The sequence below is a fragment of the Archocentrus centrarchus genome, chromosome 11 (genome assembly GCF_007364275.1).
Source record: "Archocentrus centrarchus isolate MPI-CPG fArcCen1 chromosome 11, fArcCen1, whole genome shotgun sequence".
Taxonomy (NCBI): Eukaryota; Metazoa; Chordata; class Actinopteri; order Cichliformes; family Cichlidae; genus Archocentrus; species Archocentrus centrarchus.
Genome location: NC_044356.1, coordinates 7,531,522 through 7,550,357, shown reverse-complemented (window position 1 = coordinate 7,550,357; position 18,836 = coordinate 7,531,522). Strand labels below are relative to the sequence as shown.

General features: G+C 46.5%; 1 protein-coding gene across 1 annotated transcript in view; it reads left to right on the top strand.

Annotated features, from left to right (window-relative positions):
* Positions 1-14,927, top strand: part of LOC115788211 (hepatic lectin-like) — a 15,722-nt gene extending 795 nt beyond the window's left edge. The window contains exons 2-6 of the mRNA XM_030741159.1: positions 271-438; positions 679-732; positions 1,102-1,253; positions 14,052-14,176; positions 14,264-14,927. Coding sequence (XP_030597019.1) covers positions 271-438; positions 679-732; positions 1,102-1,253; positions 14,052-14,176; positions 14,264-14,666 — 902 coding nt within the window. The 3' untranslated portion in view covers positions 14,667-14,927. The remainder of the gene's footprint in view (positions 1-270; positions 439-678; positions 733-1,101; positions 1,254-14,051; positions 14,177-14,263) is intronic.
* The last annotated feature ends 3,909 nt before the right edge of the window (positions 14,928-18,836 follow it).

The following is an 18,836-nucleotide window of genomic DNA, read 5'->3' as shown; positions in this document are numbered from 1 at the left end:
AGCTGTAAAATGCAGCAACAGAAAAAAAGAACAAATCATTTCTTTTCTGGGGAGTAATTAAGTCAAGTACTGCTTTACTTTAATTAAAGTACCAAGTAACTGTGAGTGTATAGATAATTTGAAGGAGGGGCGTCATGTTAGCCTGATTTTCAGACTGATTTAATTATAAAAAATAAACTGAAGCATATATAACTATATTTAAAGTTCATCTAAAAAATCTGCATCTGAAGCCCCAAAATATTTATATGATTATTTATTAAGTGTTGTTAGCGGAGCTTACTTCACATCTCTGTGACATCCCTGTCTCTGCTAACTGTTCAGAGGGGTCCCAACAAGTCAAGTCACTGAGCAGAAGGTCAAAGGTCACCTGGGAGAGAGTGGGCCTGCTGGTCCTCGGTGCTCTCCTGGCTGCTGCTGTTGCTGCTCTTGGTGTTACCGGTGAGTGGGTGCAATGCTTTTTCTGATTAAAAGTCAACAGGAAACAAAATGATGTTTTATTAAAATAAAAACGTAAAAGAATTATTTTTATGTGTTTTTCTCAAACTGACTTTTTGACCTTTTTTCAGCACTTTTGTAAAATCCAGAAAAATCTGAAGGGATCCAGAAACTCTTTGTCCTGTTTCAGTGAAACGCCATAAATGTTACTCAGAGATTTGTTTGTTTCTGTGTTCTGATCAGTGTCTGAAAACCTGAGGAACAAAGAAGAGCTCAAGAAACAAGAAGAGCTCAGAAGTAAGGTTCAAACTTTATGTTACAGACTTAAACTTGGGTTCACTGATTCACTGACCCTCTACACTGTAATTTAAACATTGACTTCACATTAATTTCCCACCTTGTTCACTGATTTTAATCAATAGTTTTTAAAAGAATGAAAGGTTTTTGTCATTTTTTTCTACTTAGATTATAAAAGTGAGAATCCTAATGAAACACAAAGTGATGATGGATCATTTTCTTTATTTTAATAACAGAAACAGAAGCATGCAGCAGCCTACATGTCCTACAATAAAACATATAAGTTAGCCTCCTGCTGCCTGCAGATCACACAAACGTGAAGAGTGATTTCTTCCATCTGACTGAAGGCTTTGCTGTAATCTCTTCAAGATGAACCCTGTGATAGATGTAAAGCAGGCTGGGAGCATCATGGAGGAAAGTGCTATCATTTCTCCATCAGTAAATCCTCCTGGAACCAGAGCAGAGCTGAATGTAGAGCTAAAGGAGGAGACCTGGTTAAGATAGACAGCAGGGAGGAGCAGGTATGAAACACTGCTGCAGCTTCATGTTCTCACATGTTTGATCACATCTTTATGTTTCATCATCCAAGATGGCGCCGGTGAGGTCGGCAGCCGTCGTACCTGCTCCTACGCTTTGTTTGTATATATTAGGTTTAGCTCTAATTCTGGACTTTATAATTCCGCCTGCTCTGTGTCATATCACGTATGACAGACAGACTCTTTTAATATCAGAATACAGCACTCTGGCTGTATTCTGACACCTTTTTCTCCCGACCCGACTTGGCCCCAGGAGATACTGCGTTTCCAGTGGGCCAGCTCAAACAAAGGACCCAGGTCACGGACAAGGCCCCGAGGGAAAAGAGCCGGCGTAAGAGAGAGGCTGAGGCGCAGAGCGCACCAAACGCCACTGCCGAGCATCCTGTTGGCTAATGTCCAGTCACTGGATAACAAGCTGGACGAACTCAGGGCCAGGATACAGTTTCAGAGGGACATAAGGGACTGCAACATCATCTGTCTCACGGAGACATGGCTGACCCCCCTCATACCGGACCACGCCGTACAGCCGTCGGAGTTCTTCAGTGTTCATCGCACGGACAGAACGAGTGAGTCTGGAAAATCAAGAGGAGGAGGTGTGTGCCTAATGATTAATAACAACTGGTGTGACAGTAGGAATGTTGTCCCCCTGAAACAATCATGTTCCCCTAACCTGGAGCTCCTAACCCTGAAATGCCGTCCCCACTACCTGCCCCGCGAGTTTACGTCGGTCATCTTCAGCGCCGTCTATATTCCATCTCAGGCGGACACAAACACTGCACTATCCGAGCTACATGAGGCGATTTCCACCTATCAGGCTAACCAGCGTGATGCGGCTCTCATCGTAGCCGGGGACTTTAACAGTGCAAACTTGAAAAAGGTGATACCGGAATTGATTCAACACATCGACTGCCCCACCAGAGGAGAGAGGACCCTAGACCACTGCTATTCTCCATTCAAAGAGGGCTACAAAGCAAAGCCTCTTCCGCCTTTTGGGAAGTCTGACCACACCTCTGTCCTTCTCATGCCGAAATACAAACAACGGCTCAGGCAGGAACCCCCTGCTGTGAGAGAAGTGACACGGTGGTCTGATCAAACAGAGGCCGCTCTGCAGGGTGCGTTGGATTCAACCGACTGGGACATGTTTCGCAGCAGCGCGGGCAGAGACATCGAGGAGTTTACGGAAACTGTTGTGGGATTTATTGGGAAAGTTGTTGAAGACACTTCACTTAGGAGGACCATCAGGACTTTTCCCAACCAGAAGCCGGGGGTGGATAAATCTGTCCGCGACGCCCTGAGGTCCCGCACCGTTGCCTACAACTCCGGCCTCGCCTCTGGGAACATGGAGGACTACAAGGTTGCATCATACAACGTCCGCAGAGCGGTGAAAGAGGCAAAACATCGCTACGGCCGCAGACTGGAACAGCAACTACAACAGTCTGACCCCAGGGGACTGTGGCAGGGACTACGCAGCATCACGGACTACAACGCACCACACACACACCCGGTGAGTGCCGACGCTTCTCTGGCTGATGAACTCAACATCTTCTTTGCGCGCTTTGAGTCGGGAAGCCGACAGCCCGCTGCGCTCCCGGCCGGAGGGGCGGAGACACTCACTGTGACGGAGCGCGACGTGAGGAGGGCGTTTAGACGTGTAAACACCAGGAAAGTGGCTGGACCAGACGGTATTAGTGGACGTGTCCTTAAGACCTGCGCTGACCAGCTGGCACCTGTGTTTACACTGATATTCAACCTCTCACTGAAACTGTGTGTGATTCCCACCTGCTTTAAAAAGTCCATCATAGTCCCTGTCCCAAAGAAACCACACCCCAGCAGCCCCAATGACTTCAGGCCCATAGCACTCACCTCTGTGGTGATGAAGTGTTTTGAGAGACTCATCAAGACATTCATCACCTCCTCACTGCCCACCACCCTCGACCCACTACAGTTTGCATACCGGCCAGACAGATCCACAGATGACGCCATATCCTTCCTCCTCCACAAGACCCTTTCACACATAGACACCGGTAAGGGGAACTATGTGAGAGTGCTGTTTGTAGATTACAGCTCAGCATTCAACACCATAGTTCCCTCCTGGCTGGTCTCTAAGCTGCTGGACCTGGGCCTGGGCCCATCCCTGTGCAGGTGGGTTCACAGCTTCCTGACCAGCAGACCACAGGTGGTACGAGTGGGTCACCTCACCTCATCCTCCCTCACCCTCAACACTGGATCCCCCCAAGGCTGTGTGCTCAGCCCTCTGCTGTACTCACTGTACACCCATGACTGCGAGGCCACGTCAGAGTCCAACGTCATCATCAAGTTTGCTGACGACACTGCTGTTGTGGGACTAATCTCCCACAATGAGGAGACAGCCTACAGGAGAGAGGTCTCCCGCCTGGAGAACTGGTGCCAGGAGAACCACCTCCTGCTCAACGTCAGCAAAACAAAGGAACTGATCGTGGACTTCAGCAGGAAGCAGCAGAGGGACTACCATCCACTTGTCATCAGTGGTGCTGAGGTGGAAAGAGTGGACACCTTCAAATACCTGGGAGTGACCATCTCACAGGACCTGTCCTGGACTTGTGAAGCCCACAAGTGTGTGTTCACATGTGGATGTAATTAGAAATAAGCATTTGAATAAGGTGTATAATGCTGTGTTTCAGATATATTTTGTTTGTATTTATATGGGTCAATTTTAGGTTCACACACTGTGTTAAATATTGAGTGTGTATGCAGTTACTCCGCTCCCACCAGTAGGAGGCACTGAGATGGTGGTGTGCCTGCCGCTCGTGCATTCCCCTCATAGCTGAGGAGGAATCAGAGACGACAAACCGCTTCTCCTGTGTCATCTTATTGTTTTCCATTATTCCAGGTATGTTGTGTTTGAAACTGTAAGGAAAATGGGTGTAACTGCTAGTTAATGTTTGTAGACAAAGTCGAATTCAGAACGATGGTGTTAATGAGCGGTAAGATGCGTTATCCTTTGTTTATGAGATCGATCGTCACCGAGAGTGAAAGTGACAGCAGTGCGGCCATTTTGCTAGCAGGCAGCTAACTACTGAAAGCCTGTGTGAGCTGATGCACTTTCATTCTCATTGTTTCATGTATTAAGTGGCAAGTTTCTCTATGTATTTGATGTTTATATCTTTGTGCTAGTTAAAAGGTAGATTAAAACTGAGAAGAGTAAAATGTATAAATTAATCAATATGTTTAAAAGTTTGTGTTTATTTACTTACTACTGTTTAATATGGAGTCCAGTAATACCTCATGGTATTTTTCTAAAGGTACATTTAAAATACAGTACTAACCAGTGTTAATCTGTGATATGAGAAAGAGACATAAAGGAGATCTTGTAACAGAGTTAATGTCTGATGAATATGTGTGATTTATGGACACTGAAACATGTCTAAGGAGACATTATACATATGTGTGTACAGCAAGATGATGCTGATTTAAAATGGACAGTGTTAACAGTTAATGATATGTGATGTGTTAATAAATTAGCTGAGGAGGAATCAGAGACGACAAACCGCTTCTCCTGTGTCATCTTATTGTTTTCCATTATTCCAGCTATCGGTGAAGCTGCTCACGGGCGCTGTGAACCGGTACCCGTTACAGTTTTTCTGGGGGCTCGTCCGGGATCACTTCCTCTGCCAAAACGGAAGCTGATCCAGTGATATCGACACCGAGGACCTGATGTGGCCAATCAACCCTACCTGCCTCTACATCTGATGAAGAGTCAAGACTGTGCCTCAGGAAAATAACAGCCCATCAACAACAAAGACAGAGTACGGTTATCGGACTGCGTGACCAAGGACGAGGAATAGGGAAGCAGCCATGGCAGACAGTGAGAGGAAACGCTTGGTGTGGGCCATCAAGAAAGACCTGTTCACTCTTTCTGCAGATCAGCTGTTCCAGATTGCCAAGTCGCTGAGGGCAGTACCTGAGATGAACCAATCTCAACTTGAGTCGGGGCGTGAGGATGATTGTTTTGAGTACATCAACAGTTTCATGTGCAGTAATACTCTACTAGAGTCTGAGGATGAAGGTATGGCTCATTTGTTAGATTTGAGAGATGTAGTTGATGTGACCATGAGGGGTTGTGTGTCTGAGGAAAATGTCAAAATGCATGCAAAAGGTGATGACATAAACTCACAAGTTGCTAATGTAAGTGGTGAAGAGACTCAAACTAATGGTGATGCTATTGATATCATTGTTAATGATGCAAGAGAAGTTGACAGTGCTAATCACCATTCAGCCACCATAGCGGCATGCACACATGAGACAGAAATACACAAAATCCTAACCAGTTATGTGGAACATGGTAAGAAGATCATGCAGAACATACCCACATCTACTCTGCATTCTACATCTCACTTACCAGTAAGACCGCAGTCCATCCCACAATATAGAGACTTTGCACACACCAAACCTGTAGCTGGGACAACACCTGACAAAGTGGTCTCCTTAAGGGACCTTTCTTATCTCCATCGCCGGGAGTTTAAGATACATGGGGGTCAGATTGCAGACCAGGGGTCAGACATCAGCTACAATAATGTTTGCCGTCAGATTGAAGAAGGATTAAAGGAGCAGTTCAGTGATGCAGAAATTGTGAGAGCTGTCCTCAGAACTATAAAACCTGGACCTTTCAAGGACATGTTAATGAATAAGGATGAGTTAACTGTTGAAGAGCTTAAAGGCTTCCTCCACTCTCACCTGGGTGAGCGAAGCAACATGGAGCTTTTCCAGGAGCTCATGTGCACCAAACAAAAAGACAGTGAGACTCCTCAACAATTTCTGTACAGAGTCATGGGGCTAAAGCAAAAGATTTTATTGGCCTCAAAGCATGCTGACACAGATGTGAAATACAGTGCAAGCACAGTTCAAGATGTTTTCCTCCACACTGTATACCAGGGCCTTGGGCACAAACACGATGATGTTCGCCGAGAGCTCAAACCACTGCTTGCGGACGCTGGTGTGACTGATGAGGCAATCCTGAAACGCATGAAAAGGATACTAAGTGATGAAAATGAGAGACAGAGGCGCTTAGGTCCTGTCACCCGTCAAAGACCCACAAATGTACACAGTGCCCAGGTGGAAGCTAATGCTGCTCAGTATCCCAGTACCAAGGAGGAGAACGTGGGGAAGAAACAAAAGACAGATATTATCCAGCAACTAACAGAGAAGGTTGAAAAGCTGACCAGTCTTGTTGAACTCATGCAACAGTCAATGCACACACAGAAACCAGAGCACGTCAGTAACCTAAAGAAAGGAAGGACAGATGACAAAAGAGAGAGACCGTTTGGCTGTGACAAATGTATTGAGCAGCATCGCTCTGACTGTACACACTGCTTCTACTGCGGTGAAGAAGGTCACAGAGCAGTGGGTTGCCTGAGAAAGCCAACACGTCAGGGAAACTGGAGCCGGTCCCTGCCAGGGGACAGACAGTGACCGGGTCCCTACAGTCCCAACCTGCCATACGCCATACCAATGAGCCTGACAAGCAAAACTTGGCAACCGTCAGTATCAAAGACCAAAACAGTGTAACAGAGAATACAGGACAGGGAGTGCTAAAGAAATCAAGTGTCACCTCCCATGTCCTGTCCAGCAGCAAAAGTGAACGTCTGGCAAAGCTTATTGGGAGCAAAGCCCTGGTTCGCTGTAACCTGAATGGCCTAGCTGTCGCTGCTTTGCTAGATACAGGAGCTCAAGTAAGCATGATAGACAGAGACTGGAAGAACAAATACTTACCTGACAATACAGTTAAATCACTAAGGGAGATTATCCATGATGATGAAGAACTACAGGTTTTTGCAGTTAATGGTGATGTCATCCCCTTTGATGGCTGGGTTCCACTTACTGTGAATTTGATGGGTAATGAAAACCCAGATTTGTCAATCACTGTGCCTTTTCTTGTTAGTAGTCTGCCACTTGAGAGACCACTGCTAGGTTTTAATGTGCTGGAGGAGATGATGCAGGAACAGCCTAAAAAGTTAATACCCATGCTTACCACTTTGCTCTGTAATGCCCTGTCAATATCTACAGAGAATGCAGAGCTCCTTGTAAATGTCATCCAGGCTGGCAAACCCCCTGTGCAAAGTGGTCGTCTACGGACTGGCAGACAAGACACTGTCATTCCAGCAGGACAGGTAACCTGGGTTAAGTGCCAAGTCCCACCCAACATGGATTGTTCTGATTCAGTCTTCCTGTTTGAACCAGACATCAACAATGTGCAGCTGACAGAGTTGGATGTTGGAGAAGGCCTGTTAGAGGTGCAAAATCCAAGGAAGCCATATGTTGCTGTACCTGTTGGGAACAACACAAAACACGCAATCAAATTACCGAGAAAGACTGCTCTGGGCAGTATACACAGTGTTGAAAAAGTCATCTTACCAGAGCAATCTGACATGTCTGAGCCCACAGTGACAGTCAACAGTGTCACTCCAGCTCCTGCTAGCCCCAGTTCACCCTCATGGCAACCTAATATTGACCTCAGTCATCTTGATGAGGAGAAACGAGCTGTGGTTAACAAAATGCTTTGTGAAGAGGCTGGAGCTTTTGCACGTGACAGCAATGATATTGGGTGCATACCAAGCTTACAAATGTCAATCACCCTCCGTGATGAGATCCCTGTCCAGAGGACTTATTCGTCAGTCCCTAAACCACTTTTCAAAGAGGTAAAAGAATACATACAAGAACTTCTGATGAGAGGCTGGATAGTCAAATCCAAATCCCCGTATGCTGCTCCGGTGGTCTGTGTGAGAAAGAAAGATGGCAGCCTGAGGTTATGCATTGATTATCGTCTCCTGAATAAAAAGACCGTTCCTGACCGTCACCCACTGCCCAGAATACAGGACCTGACAGACACCCTTGGTGGCAATGCCTGGTTTAGCATCCTGGACCAAGGCAAAGCCTACCATCAGGGCTTTATCTCTGAGAGTTCACGGCAGTTCACCGCCTTCATCACTCCATGGGGCCTCTATGAATGGATCCGGATCCCATTTGGACTCTCGAACGCCCCTGCAGCCTTCCAGCGGAGCATGGAGGAGATGCTAGGTCCCCTCAGAGATGAATGCTGCATTCCATATCTCGATGATGTGCTTTGCTATGCAAAAACGTTTGATGGGCATGTTGAGGCACTCCGAAAGGTTCTCCAGGCTCTCCAGCATCATGGAGTGAAACTAAGGCCCGAGAAATGTGAGCTTTTTAAGCAAGAAGTCAGATATGTGGGCCGCCTTGTGTCATCTGAAGGGGTCAAAATTGACCCACGTGATCTGGAAGCTGTACGAACTCTAACAAACAAAAGGCCACAAACAGTTGGAGATGTAAGGAAACTGACTGGGTTCCTGGGCTATTACCGCTCATACATTCAAGATTTCTCCCGAATCGCCAAACCCATCTATGAGCTGCTTCAAAGTAAGTCAGGGAAAGCCCAGACCAGAGTACAAAACAAAACCACTAAACATCCACAGTTGCCCTCCCGAGAGCTTGTTAACTGGACCACTGAACATCAGCAAGCTCTTGAACAACTGGTTACTCTCCTGACAAGCCCACCTGTTTTGGCCTATCCAGACTTTAACCTCCCTTTCACCCTCCATACTGACGCATCAGACCAGGGTTTAGGAGCTGTCCTATATCAACGCCAAAATGGAAAACTGAGAGTCATTGGATATGGCTCAAGGACCCTCACTCCATCCGAACGCAATTACCACCTGCACAGTGGGAAACTAGAGTTTCTCGCTTTGAAATGGGCTGTGTGTGAGAAATTTCATGATTACTTGTACTACTCTCCACACTTCACCATCTATACTGACAACAACCCATTGACTTACATCATGAGTACAGCAAAGTTAAATGCGGTCGGCCATAGGTGGGTGGGTGAACTCTCTGATTTCCGGTTTGACATCAAGTACAGGCCTGGAAAGTCAAACGCGGATGCAGACACTCTGTCTCGCCTTCCTTTGGACATGGAGAAATATGAAATGACTTGCACAGAGAAGCTCTCGGATGAAGTTGTTTGTGCAACATGGCATGGTAGTCAGGCAGCTGAGCGCAAAGATGTGGCCTTTTTTTTTTAATTTTATTGCTACTACCGAGATCTACACCAAAAGCCTTACCCTAACCTGCCAACCATAAGCCATGATAATCTGGTGAAAGCACAGAGAGAAGATCAAGCTATAAGTCAGATAATAGAGCTGAAAGCATCAACTACCAAAGTGACAGATGAGACACGCAAAACTCTAAGTGGAGCTGCTCGGAGGATGCTGCAAGAATGGAGCAGGTTATACCTGGAAAATGACCTCCTGTACCGACAAACAAATGGGCGGAAACAGTTGGTCCTCCCTACCAAATACAGAACATTAGCCCTTAAGTATCTGCACAATGAGATGGGCCATGTCGGCACAGAAAGAGTGACCCACCTTGCTAGAGAAAGGTTCTACTGGCCGTTTATGGCAAAAGAAATTGAGGACTATGTCACTCGGAGATGTCCATGTGTCAAAGCCAAGAAGCCTGTCACTCATGATCGTGCTCCTATGGGTAGCATCACATCAAGCTTCCCTTTGGAACTTGTGTGTATTGATTACTTGCATTTGGAAGCAAGTTGTGGAGGCTACGAATACATTCTGGTGGTGCTTGATCATTTCACTCGATTTGCTCAGGCCTATCCCACAAAGAACAAGAGTGGAAAAACAGCTGCTGAGCGGATTTTCAGTGACTTCATACCCCGATTTGGATATCCGGCCAAATTGCATCACGACCAAGGCCGTGAATTTGAAAACAAACTGTTCGAAACGCTGCAGAAACTGGCTGGAGTAGGTCACTCAAGGACAACGCCATACCATCCGCAGGGCAATCCAGCTGAGCGATTGAACCGCACCATACTCCAGATGTTGAGAACACTGACAGAAAGTGAGAAACTGCGGTGGAAGGACCACCTCCCACACATTATCCACGCATACAATTGTACTCGACATGAATCCACTGGCTACTCACCCTTTTTCCTCCTCTATGGCCGTCATCCACATCTCCCAATTGACTTGCTGTTTGGGTTGACTCGAGATAAGGAGTCATACTCGCCAAGGGGTTATGCGGAAAAATGGGCTGAGAGAATGGCAGAAGCCTATCGGATTGCAAGTGAGAACAGCAAAAAGTCCAGTGACAGAGGGAAAGTAATCTATGACAGGAAAACAAAAGGAGTCATGTTGCAACCTGGAGACCGGGTTCTGGTAAGGAATCTCAGTGAACGTGGAGGGCCAGGCAAGTTAAGATCATATTGGGAGAAGACTATCTATATCGTCAAAAGTCAGCTTGCTGAGAGTCCAGTGTACATTGTCAGTCCTGAGAGCGGTGACCACAAGAAAACCAGAACACTACACCGCAATCTCCTATTGCTAGTAAATGACTTGCCTGTGGAAGTTGTTTCACCCCATGCCAGACATGTCCCTGACAAGAGACCAAAACACAAAGAAAGACAGACAGACGCACAAGAAATGGATGAGAATGACAACTCAGACTCAGATGATGACTGTGTCTCTCATTACTGGCTCAGAGTACCTGCGGAAAGAACTGAAGAAAGATCTCTCATCAACCATGAGGAACTTACCTTTTCTCTGAGAGATCCTTGTCAAAACCCTGTAGGAGACTCGGTTGCTCCCGAACCTGTGATCAGCAGTGGTCATACGGTGCCCGAGCACAACCTGTCTCCTACAGAAAGTGGAGCTGAACAAAACCAGGATGAAGACCAACATGCTCTTATTGAACCTGAGACAGACAATGGAGTTCAAGAACCTCGACAGTCTGGTACAGAAGGCCGATCCCAGACCCCACCTGTTGAGCATGATCAGCCAGAGATTAGAAGGTCTGCTCGTGAAACAAAACCAACACAATTTCTCACATACAACACATTGGGTGAACCATCAGTCCGATCACAGACTAGCGCAAATACAGTTTCTGCGCACACAGCACCATACTCACCTGTCATAGTTGCATCTCACACACCTCCACCACTGCCTCTTTTGCCATACATTCAAACTATTTGGACACCATGCACACACCCCATTTTGTACACCCAAACACCATACATGCCACATACACCAACTCCATACATGCCACCGACCCTGGTGTGCGTTTGAAGAGAGATCTGTTCATAATAAACGATAATAGGTGCAACCTTTACGTTGAAAAGTTGGTAAATGATTTGGTAAATGTCAGGGGACATTTTTATTTTTGTCAGGGAGCGTGTGAAGCCCACAAGTGTGTGTTCACATGTGGATGTAATTAGAAATAAGCATTTGAATAAGGTGTATAATGCTGTGTTTCAGATATATTTTGTTTGTATTTATATGGGTCAATTTTAGGTTCACACACTGTGTTAAATATTGAGTGTGTATGCAGTTACTACTCCGCTCCCACCAGTAGGAGGCACTGAGGTGGTGGTGTGCCTGCCGCTCGTGCATTCCCCTCATAGCTGAGGAGGAATCAGAGACGACAAACCGCTTCTCCTGTGTCATCTTATTGTTTTCCATTATTCCAGGTATGTTGTGTTTGAAACTGTAAGGAAAATGGGTGTAACTGCTAGTTAATGTTTGTAGACAAAGTCGAATTCAGAACGATGGTGTTAATGAGCGGTAAGATGCGTTATCCTTTGTTTATGAGATCGATCGTCACCGAGAGTGAAAGTGACAGCAGTGCGGCCATTTTGCTAGCAGGCAGCTAACTACTGAAAGCCTGTGTGAGCTGATGCACTTTCATTCTCATTGTTTCATGTATTAAGTGGCATGTTTCTCTATGTATTTGATGTTTATATCTTTGTGCTAGTTAAAAGGTAGATTAAAACTGAGAAGAGTAAAATGTATAAATTAATCAATATGTTTAAAAGTTTGTGTTTATTTACTTACTACTGTTTAATATGGAGTCCAGTAATACCTCATGGTATTTTTCTAAAGGTACATTTAAAATACAGTACTAACCAGTGTTAATCTGTGATATGAGAAAGAGACATAAAGGAGATCTTGTAACAGAGTTAATGTCTGATGAATATGTGTGATTTATGGACACTGAAACATGTCTAAGGAGACATTATACATATGTGTGTACAGCAAGATGATGCTGATTTAAAATGGACAGTGTTAACAGTTAATGATATGTGATGTGTTAATAAATTAGCTGAGGAGGAATCAGAGACGACAAACCGCTTCTCCTGTGTCATCTTATTGTTTTCCATTATTCCAGCTATCGGTGAAGCTGCTCACGGGCGCTGTGAACCGGTACCCGTTACAGACTCATCACATAAACATCACTGTGAAGAAGGCCAGACAGCGTCTCTACCTCCTCAGGCGGCTGAGAGACTTCAAGCTCCCACTCAAGGTGCTCAGGAACTTTTTTTTTTTTTTTTTTTTTTTTTTTTAGCCTGTCATGTCTGGCATCTTTCACAATCGGAATGATGATCCGAATGCACTGATGTACCAAACATATTTGCTTTGACAAGAACAGCTCTATATGTTTCCTATAGGCTCTTCTTGTTAATGTTTGCAATTTTATTTTTATTTATTTATCTTTTTATTTAGTTATTCATGCCAAGTCTGACAGGCAACAAGGAAGGGGCAAGAACAAGAGGTGGGGGGGAGAAAAAGGGGGGGGGGGGGGGAGAAAAGGAAGAAAGGAGATAGAAAAAAAATAAAAAAATAAAAAAAAATAAAAGGGGTTGATATACTCACACACACACACACACACACACACATCCATACACACACCCATATGTACCTACATATACACACACACACAAACACACACACACAAGTTTATTGTTTGTAGTAATGTGTGTGTATGCGCCTTTGTCATGCAATGTATTCGATAATGAGGGCGAGAAACTGCAACCATGCCCCCCGCGATCCAGAGGCAGATAGGGAAGGACCCAGGGGACCCAGGCCATCCACAGCACAGGAGCTCAGAAGACTTGGGGCCACACATCCCGATGGCAACCGCGTACACTCCCCAGAAGAGGAAGGAGGGAGGCTACAGACGGAACCCCCACAATCCAGGGGCTAGAGTCCAGAGAGCCAGAGACGACGGGCAGCCCACCCCCCCCGGCAGGCCGGCACCCCCAGCACGAGCCAGGCATGCGGCCCCCGAGGCCCCAAGCGCCCGAGAGCAGCCCGCTCAGGAACTTTTACACCTGCACCATCGAGAGCATCATGCGTGGGAGCATCACCACCTGGATGGGAAACTGCACCAAGCAGGACTTCATGGCCCTAAAAAGGGTGGTTCGTTCAGCTGAACGGACCATCAGAACCACCCTCCCCAACCTGCAGGACATTTACACCAAGCAGTGCAGGCTGAGGGCCATGAAGATCCTAAAACAGCCCAGCCACCCTGGACACTCTCTCGTCTCCCTGCTCCCATCAGGCCGGCGTTACCGCTGCCTGAGGGCTAAGACTGAAAGGTTGAAGAAGAGTTTTTACCCGCAAGCCATCCGTCTGCTCAACTCTGAGCCCTAACTGGACCATTATTGCACAGTGTAAATATTATAATTTAAAAAGTGTGTATAGTGTATAGTATATAGAGTATAGTGTATAGTGTGAATTACTTTTTTTTATTTTTATTCTTCTTATTTATATGTGTGTGTATATAAGGTTGCAGGTACAAAATACATTTCACTGTGCATTGTACTGTGTATAACTGTGCATGTGACAAATAAACACTATCTTATCTTATCTTATCTTATCTTATCTTATGTCAGCACAGAAAAGTCTAACAAGGTCATTTTCATCATCTGTTTCTGTTCAGAGGTTTCTGGATGGAAAACTGAGAGGCTTAATGAATGAAGCTGAGGACAAGTTCTGGATCGGACTGACAGACTCAGCAGCAGAGGGCAGATGGATGTGGGTGGACAACACACCACTGAATGAAAGGTTTGATTGTTGTAAAATATCTTTATTCATTTCCAGAATCAAAGTTTCCAGTTTTTACTGAACCAGTTCTTTCTGTTCATCTCTTAGTTTGACGTTTTGGAGCAAAGGTGAGCCAGATGACTGGAGAGGGACAAAAGGGGAACATCCTGATGGAGAGGACTGTGTGAGGATGGGAGAAAAAGGTGGAGCTGAAGATCTGAAGTGTTGGTTTGATGCATTCTGCTCAGAAGTGTTTGTGAGAAAGCAGGAGAACTGTCAAGTATCTCTGCGGCAGGCAGGCGGGGGATCCCAAATGCAGGATTCAGGTGGCCAGAGCCAAACCCAGGCTTCAGCCCTTTTGGTGCGATGGGCATTAACAGAGCAGGTCAGGTGCCAGCAGCTAGAGATGTTACATCTGATACTAAAGTCCCGAGGCCTGTGTCGAGCCTCCTGGGCGTGTCCAGATCAAGCCTGGGTCAAGGCCCACATCGTTTTTCAGAACGTAACGTGACAAAAGTGAAACAAGTCCCCATTTTCTGAAATCAGGTGACTGCCTGATTATGTGATTCAAGTTGCTGAAAAAGAAATAGAGGAAGTGTTGTGGATGAGCTGATGTGAGTGTGATCCACTGTTATAGCGGCATAATGAGAAGCACCTGGATCCTCACCTGTACACGTTAGAACTTCAGCTTCACTGCTTCTTCAGTCCTCTGTGAGTGTTTTCTCAGGCTTATTACAAAAAGAAGGAATCACCTGATCCAACACTGTCAATTTTTTTCATCTGTGAATAAAAATCAATAAAGTACTTCCACCTCCATCCAAGCACTTCCTGTAACTCTTTATCCACACACACCACACACAGACCATATGCAATACTTTAGTGATATACCACAACTGATCTATTGATACTGAGATATACCACAATCAACATAGATTGATTTAATCTGGTTTTACAATACCTCATATTTGCACAATTATGCTAAAAGATCTGCCAGCTAACATGTAACATAACAGCAGGAATGCTGAACATCATCAAATGTCAGCACTCCTAAATGAGCCGTTAAAAGGGGCTTCCAGGCTTTCGGTGAATCAGCTGGCCGGAAAGATTTGACACATTCACAGGGCCTCATCACACCATCACTACCAGCAGCAGAAACCTAAACTCACTTAAAACTTGAGCTCATCTTAGACTTGGACATAAATACACAAGGGCTCATGTTATGGGAAAATAACCCATAACACAGAAAAAGACAATAACACACGAAAACGAAAGGAAGCAGGAAAGGTTAAGTGATAGATGTCAGTGTGAATAAAAAGAGGAAGTGACAGTTACAGTGTTCAATAACTGGATACACCTGATTGGTCTGATGCTAAGCAGAACTGTTAGAACTGTTAAATAAACATAAATGTTCTCAGTTATGTCAGGGAAAATTAGAGCAAACATATCTAAGCTTAGCTGTGAGAACATGTTTCACAAAGAGGATCCAGTGGTGACAGCAAGCAGCCACCCACTGAAGTGTGTGTGTGTGGGTGAGTCTAAGTGTGAAAGAGTGTGGGTGTAACACATCATGCCATCTAAAGATTAAGATTAAGATTAAGATTAAGATTAAGATAGTGTTTATTTGTCACATGCACAGTTATACACAGTACAATGCACAGTGAAATGTATTTTGTACCTGCAACCATATATACACACACATATAAATAAGAAGAATAAAAATTAAAAAAAAGTAATTCACACTATACTCTATATACTATACACTATACACACTTTTATAAATTATAATATTTACATTGTGCAATAATGGTCCAGTTAGGGCTCAGAGTTGAGCAGACGGATGGCTTGTGGGTAAAAACTCTTCTTCAACCTTTCAGTCTTAGTCCTCAGGCAGTGGTAACGCCGGCCTGATGGGAGCAGGGAGAAGAGAGAGTGTCCGGGGTGGCTGGGCTGTTTTAGGATCTTCATGGCCCTCAGCCTGCACTGCTTGGTGTAAATGTCCTGCAGGTTGGGGAGGGTGGTTCTGATGGTCCGTTCAGCTGAACGAACCACCCTTTTTAGGGCCATGAAGTCCTGCTTGGTGCAGTTTCCCATCCAGGTGGTGATGCTCCCACGCATGATGCTCTCGATGGTGCAGGTGTAAAAGTTCCTGAGCACCTTGAGTGGGAGCTTGAAGTCTCTCAGCCGCCTGAGGAGGTAGAGCCGCTGTCTGGCCTTCTTCACAGTGATGTTTATGTGATGAGTCCAGGACAGGTCCTGTGAGATGGTCACTCCCAGGTATTTGAAAGTGTCCACTCTTTCCACCTCAGCACCACTGATGACAAGTGGATGGTAGTCCCTCTGCTGCTTCCTGCTGAAGTCCACAATCAGTTCCTTTGTTTTGCTGACGTTGAGCAGGAGGTGGTTCTCCTGGCACCAGTTCTCCAGGCGGGAGACCTCTCTCCTGTAGGCTGTCTCCTCATTGTGAGAGATTAGTCCCACAACAGCAGTGTCGTCAGCAAACTTGATGATGACGTTGGACTCTGACGTGGCCTCGCAGTCATGGGTGTACAGTGAGTACAGCAGAGGGCTGAGCACACAGCCTTGGGGGGATCCAGTGTTGAGGGTGAGGGAGGATGAGGTGAGGTGACCCACTCGTACCACCTGTGGTCTGCTGGTCAGGAAGCTGTGAACCCACCTGCACAGGGATGGGCCCGGGCCCAGGTCCAGCAGCTTAGAGACCAGCCTGGAGGGAACTATGGTGTTGAATGCTGAGCTGTAATCTACAAACAGCACTCTCACATAGTTCCCCTTACCAGTGTCTATGTGTGAAAGGGTCTTGTGGAGAAGGAAGGATATGGCGTCATCTGTGGATCTGTCTGGCCGGTATGCAAACTGTAGTGGGTCGAGGGTGGTGGGCAGTGAGGAGGTGATGAATGTCTTGATGAGTCTCTCAAAACACTTCATCACCACAGAGGTGAGTGCTATGGGCCTGAAGGCATTGGGGCTGCTGGGGTGTGGTTTCTTTGGGACAGGGACTATGATGGACTTTTTAAAGCAGGTGGGAATCACACACAGTTTCAGTGAGAGGTTGAATATCACTGTAAACACAGGTGCCAGCTGGTCAGCGCAGGTCTTAAGGACACGTCCACTAATACCGTCTGGTCCAGCCGCTTTCCTGGTGTTTACACGTCTAAACGCCCTCCTCACGTCGCGCTCCGTCACAGTGAGTGTCTCCGCCCCTCCGGCCGGGAGCGCAGCGGGCTGTCGGCTTCCCGACTCAAAGCGCGCAAAGAAGATGTTGAGTTCATCAGCCAGAGAAGCGTCGGCACTCACCGGGTGTGTGTGTGGTGCTTTGTAGTCCGTGATGGTGCGTAGTCCCTGCCACAGTCCCCTGGGGTCAGACTGTTGTAGTTGCTGTTCCAGTCTGCGGCCGTAGCGATGTTTTGCCTCTTTCACCGCTCTGCGGACGTTGTATGATGCAACCTTGTAGTCCTCCATGTTCCCAGAGGCGAGGCCGGAGTTGTAGGCAACGGTGCGGGACCTCAGGGCGTCGCGGACAGATTTATCCACCCACGGCTTCTGGTTGGGAAAAGTCCTGATGGTCCTCCTAAGTGAAGTGTCTTCAACAACTTTCCCAATAAATCCCACAACAGTTTCCGTAAACTCCTCGATGTCTCCGCCCGCGCTGCTGCGAAACATGTCCCAGTCGGTTGAATCCAACGCACCCTGCAGAGCGGCCTCTGTTTGATCAGACCACCGTGTCACTTCTCTCACAGCAGGGGGTTCCTGCCTGAGCCGTTGTTTGTATTTCGGCATGAGAAGTACAGAGGTGTGGTCAGACTTCCCAAAAGGCGGAAGAGGCTTTGCTTTGTAGCCCTCTTTGAATGGAGAGTAGCAGTGGTCTAGGGTCCTCTCTCCTCTGGTGGGGCAGTCGATGTGTTGAATCAATTCCGGTATCACCTTTTTCAAGTTTGCACTGTTAAAGTCCCCGGCTACGATGAGAGCCGCATCACGCTGGTTAGCCTGATAGGTGGAAATCGCCTCATGTAGCTCGGATAGTGCAGTGTTTGTGTCCGCCTGAGGTGGAATATAGACGGCGCTGAAGATGACCGAAGTGAACTCGCGGGGCAGGTAGTGGGGACGGCATTTCAGGGTTAGGAGCTCCAGGTTAGGGGAACATGATTGTTTCAGGGGGACAACATTCCTACTGTCACACCAGTTGTTATTAATCATTAGGCACACACCTCCTCCTCTTGATTTTCCAGACTCACTCGTTCTGTCCGTGCGATGAACACTGAAGAACTCCGACGGCTGTACGGCGTGGTCCGGTATGAGGGGGGTCAGCCATGTCTCCGTGAGACAGATGATGTTGCAGTCCCTTATGTCCCTCTGAAACTGTATCCTGGCCCTGAGTTCGTCCAGCTTGTTATGCAGTGACTGGACATTAGCCAACAGGATGCTCGGCAGTGGCGTTTGGTGCGCTCTGCGCCTCAGCCTCTCTCTTACGCCGGCTCTTTTCCCTCGGGGCCTTGTCCGTGACCTGGGTCCTTTGTTTGAGCTGGCCCACTGGAAACGCAGTATCTCCCGAGGCCAAGTCGGGTGGGGAGAAAAAGGTGTCAGAATACAGCCAGAGTGCTGTATTCTGATATTAAAAAGAGTCTGTCTGTCATACGTGATATGACACAGAGCAGGCGGAATTATA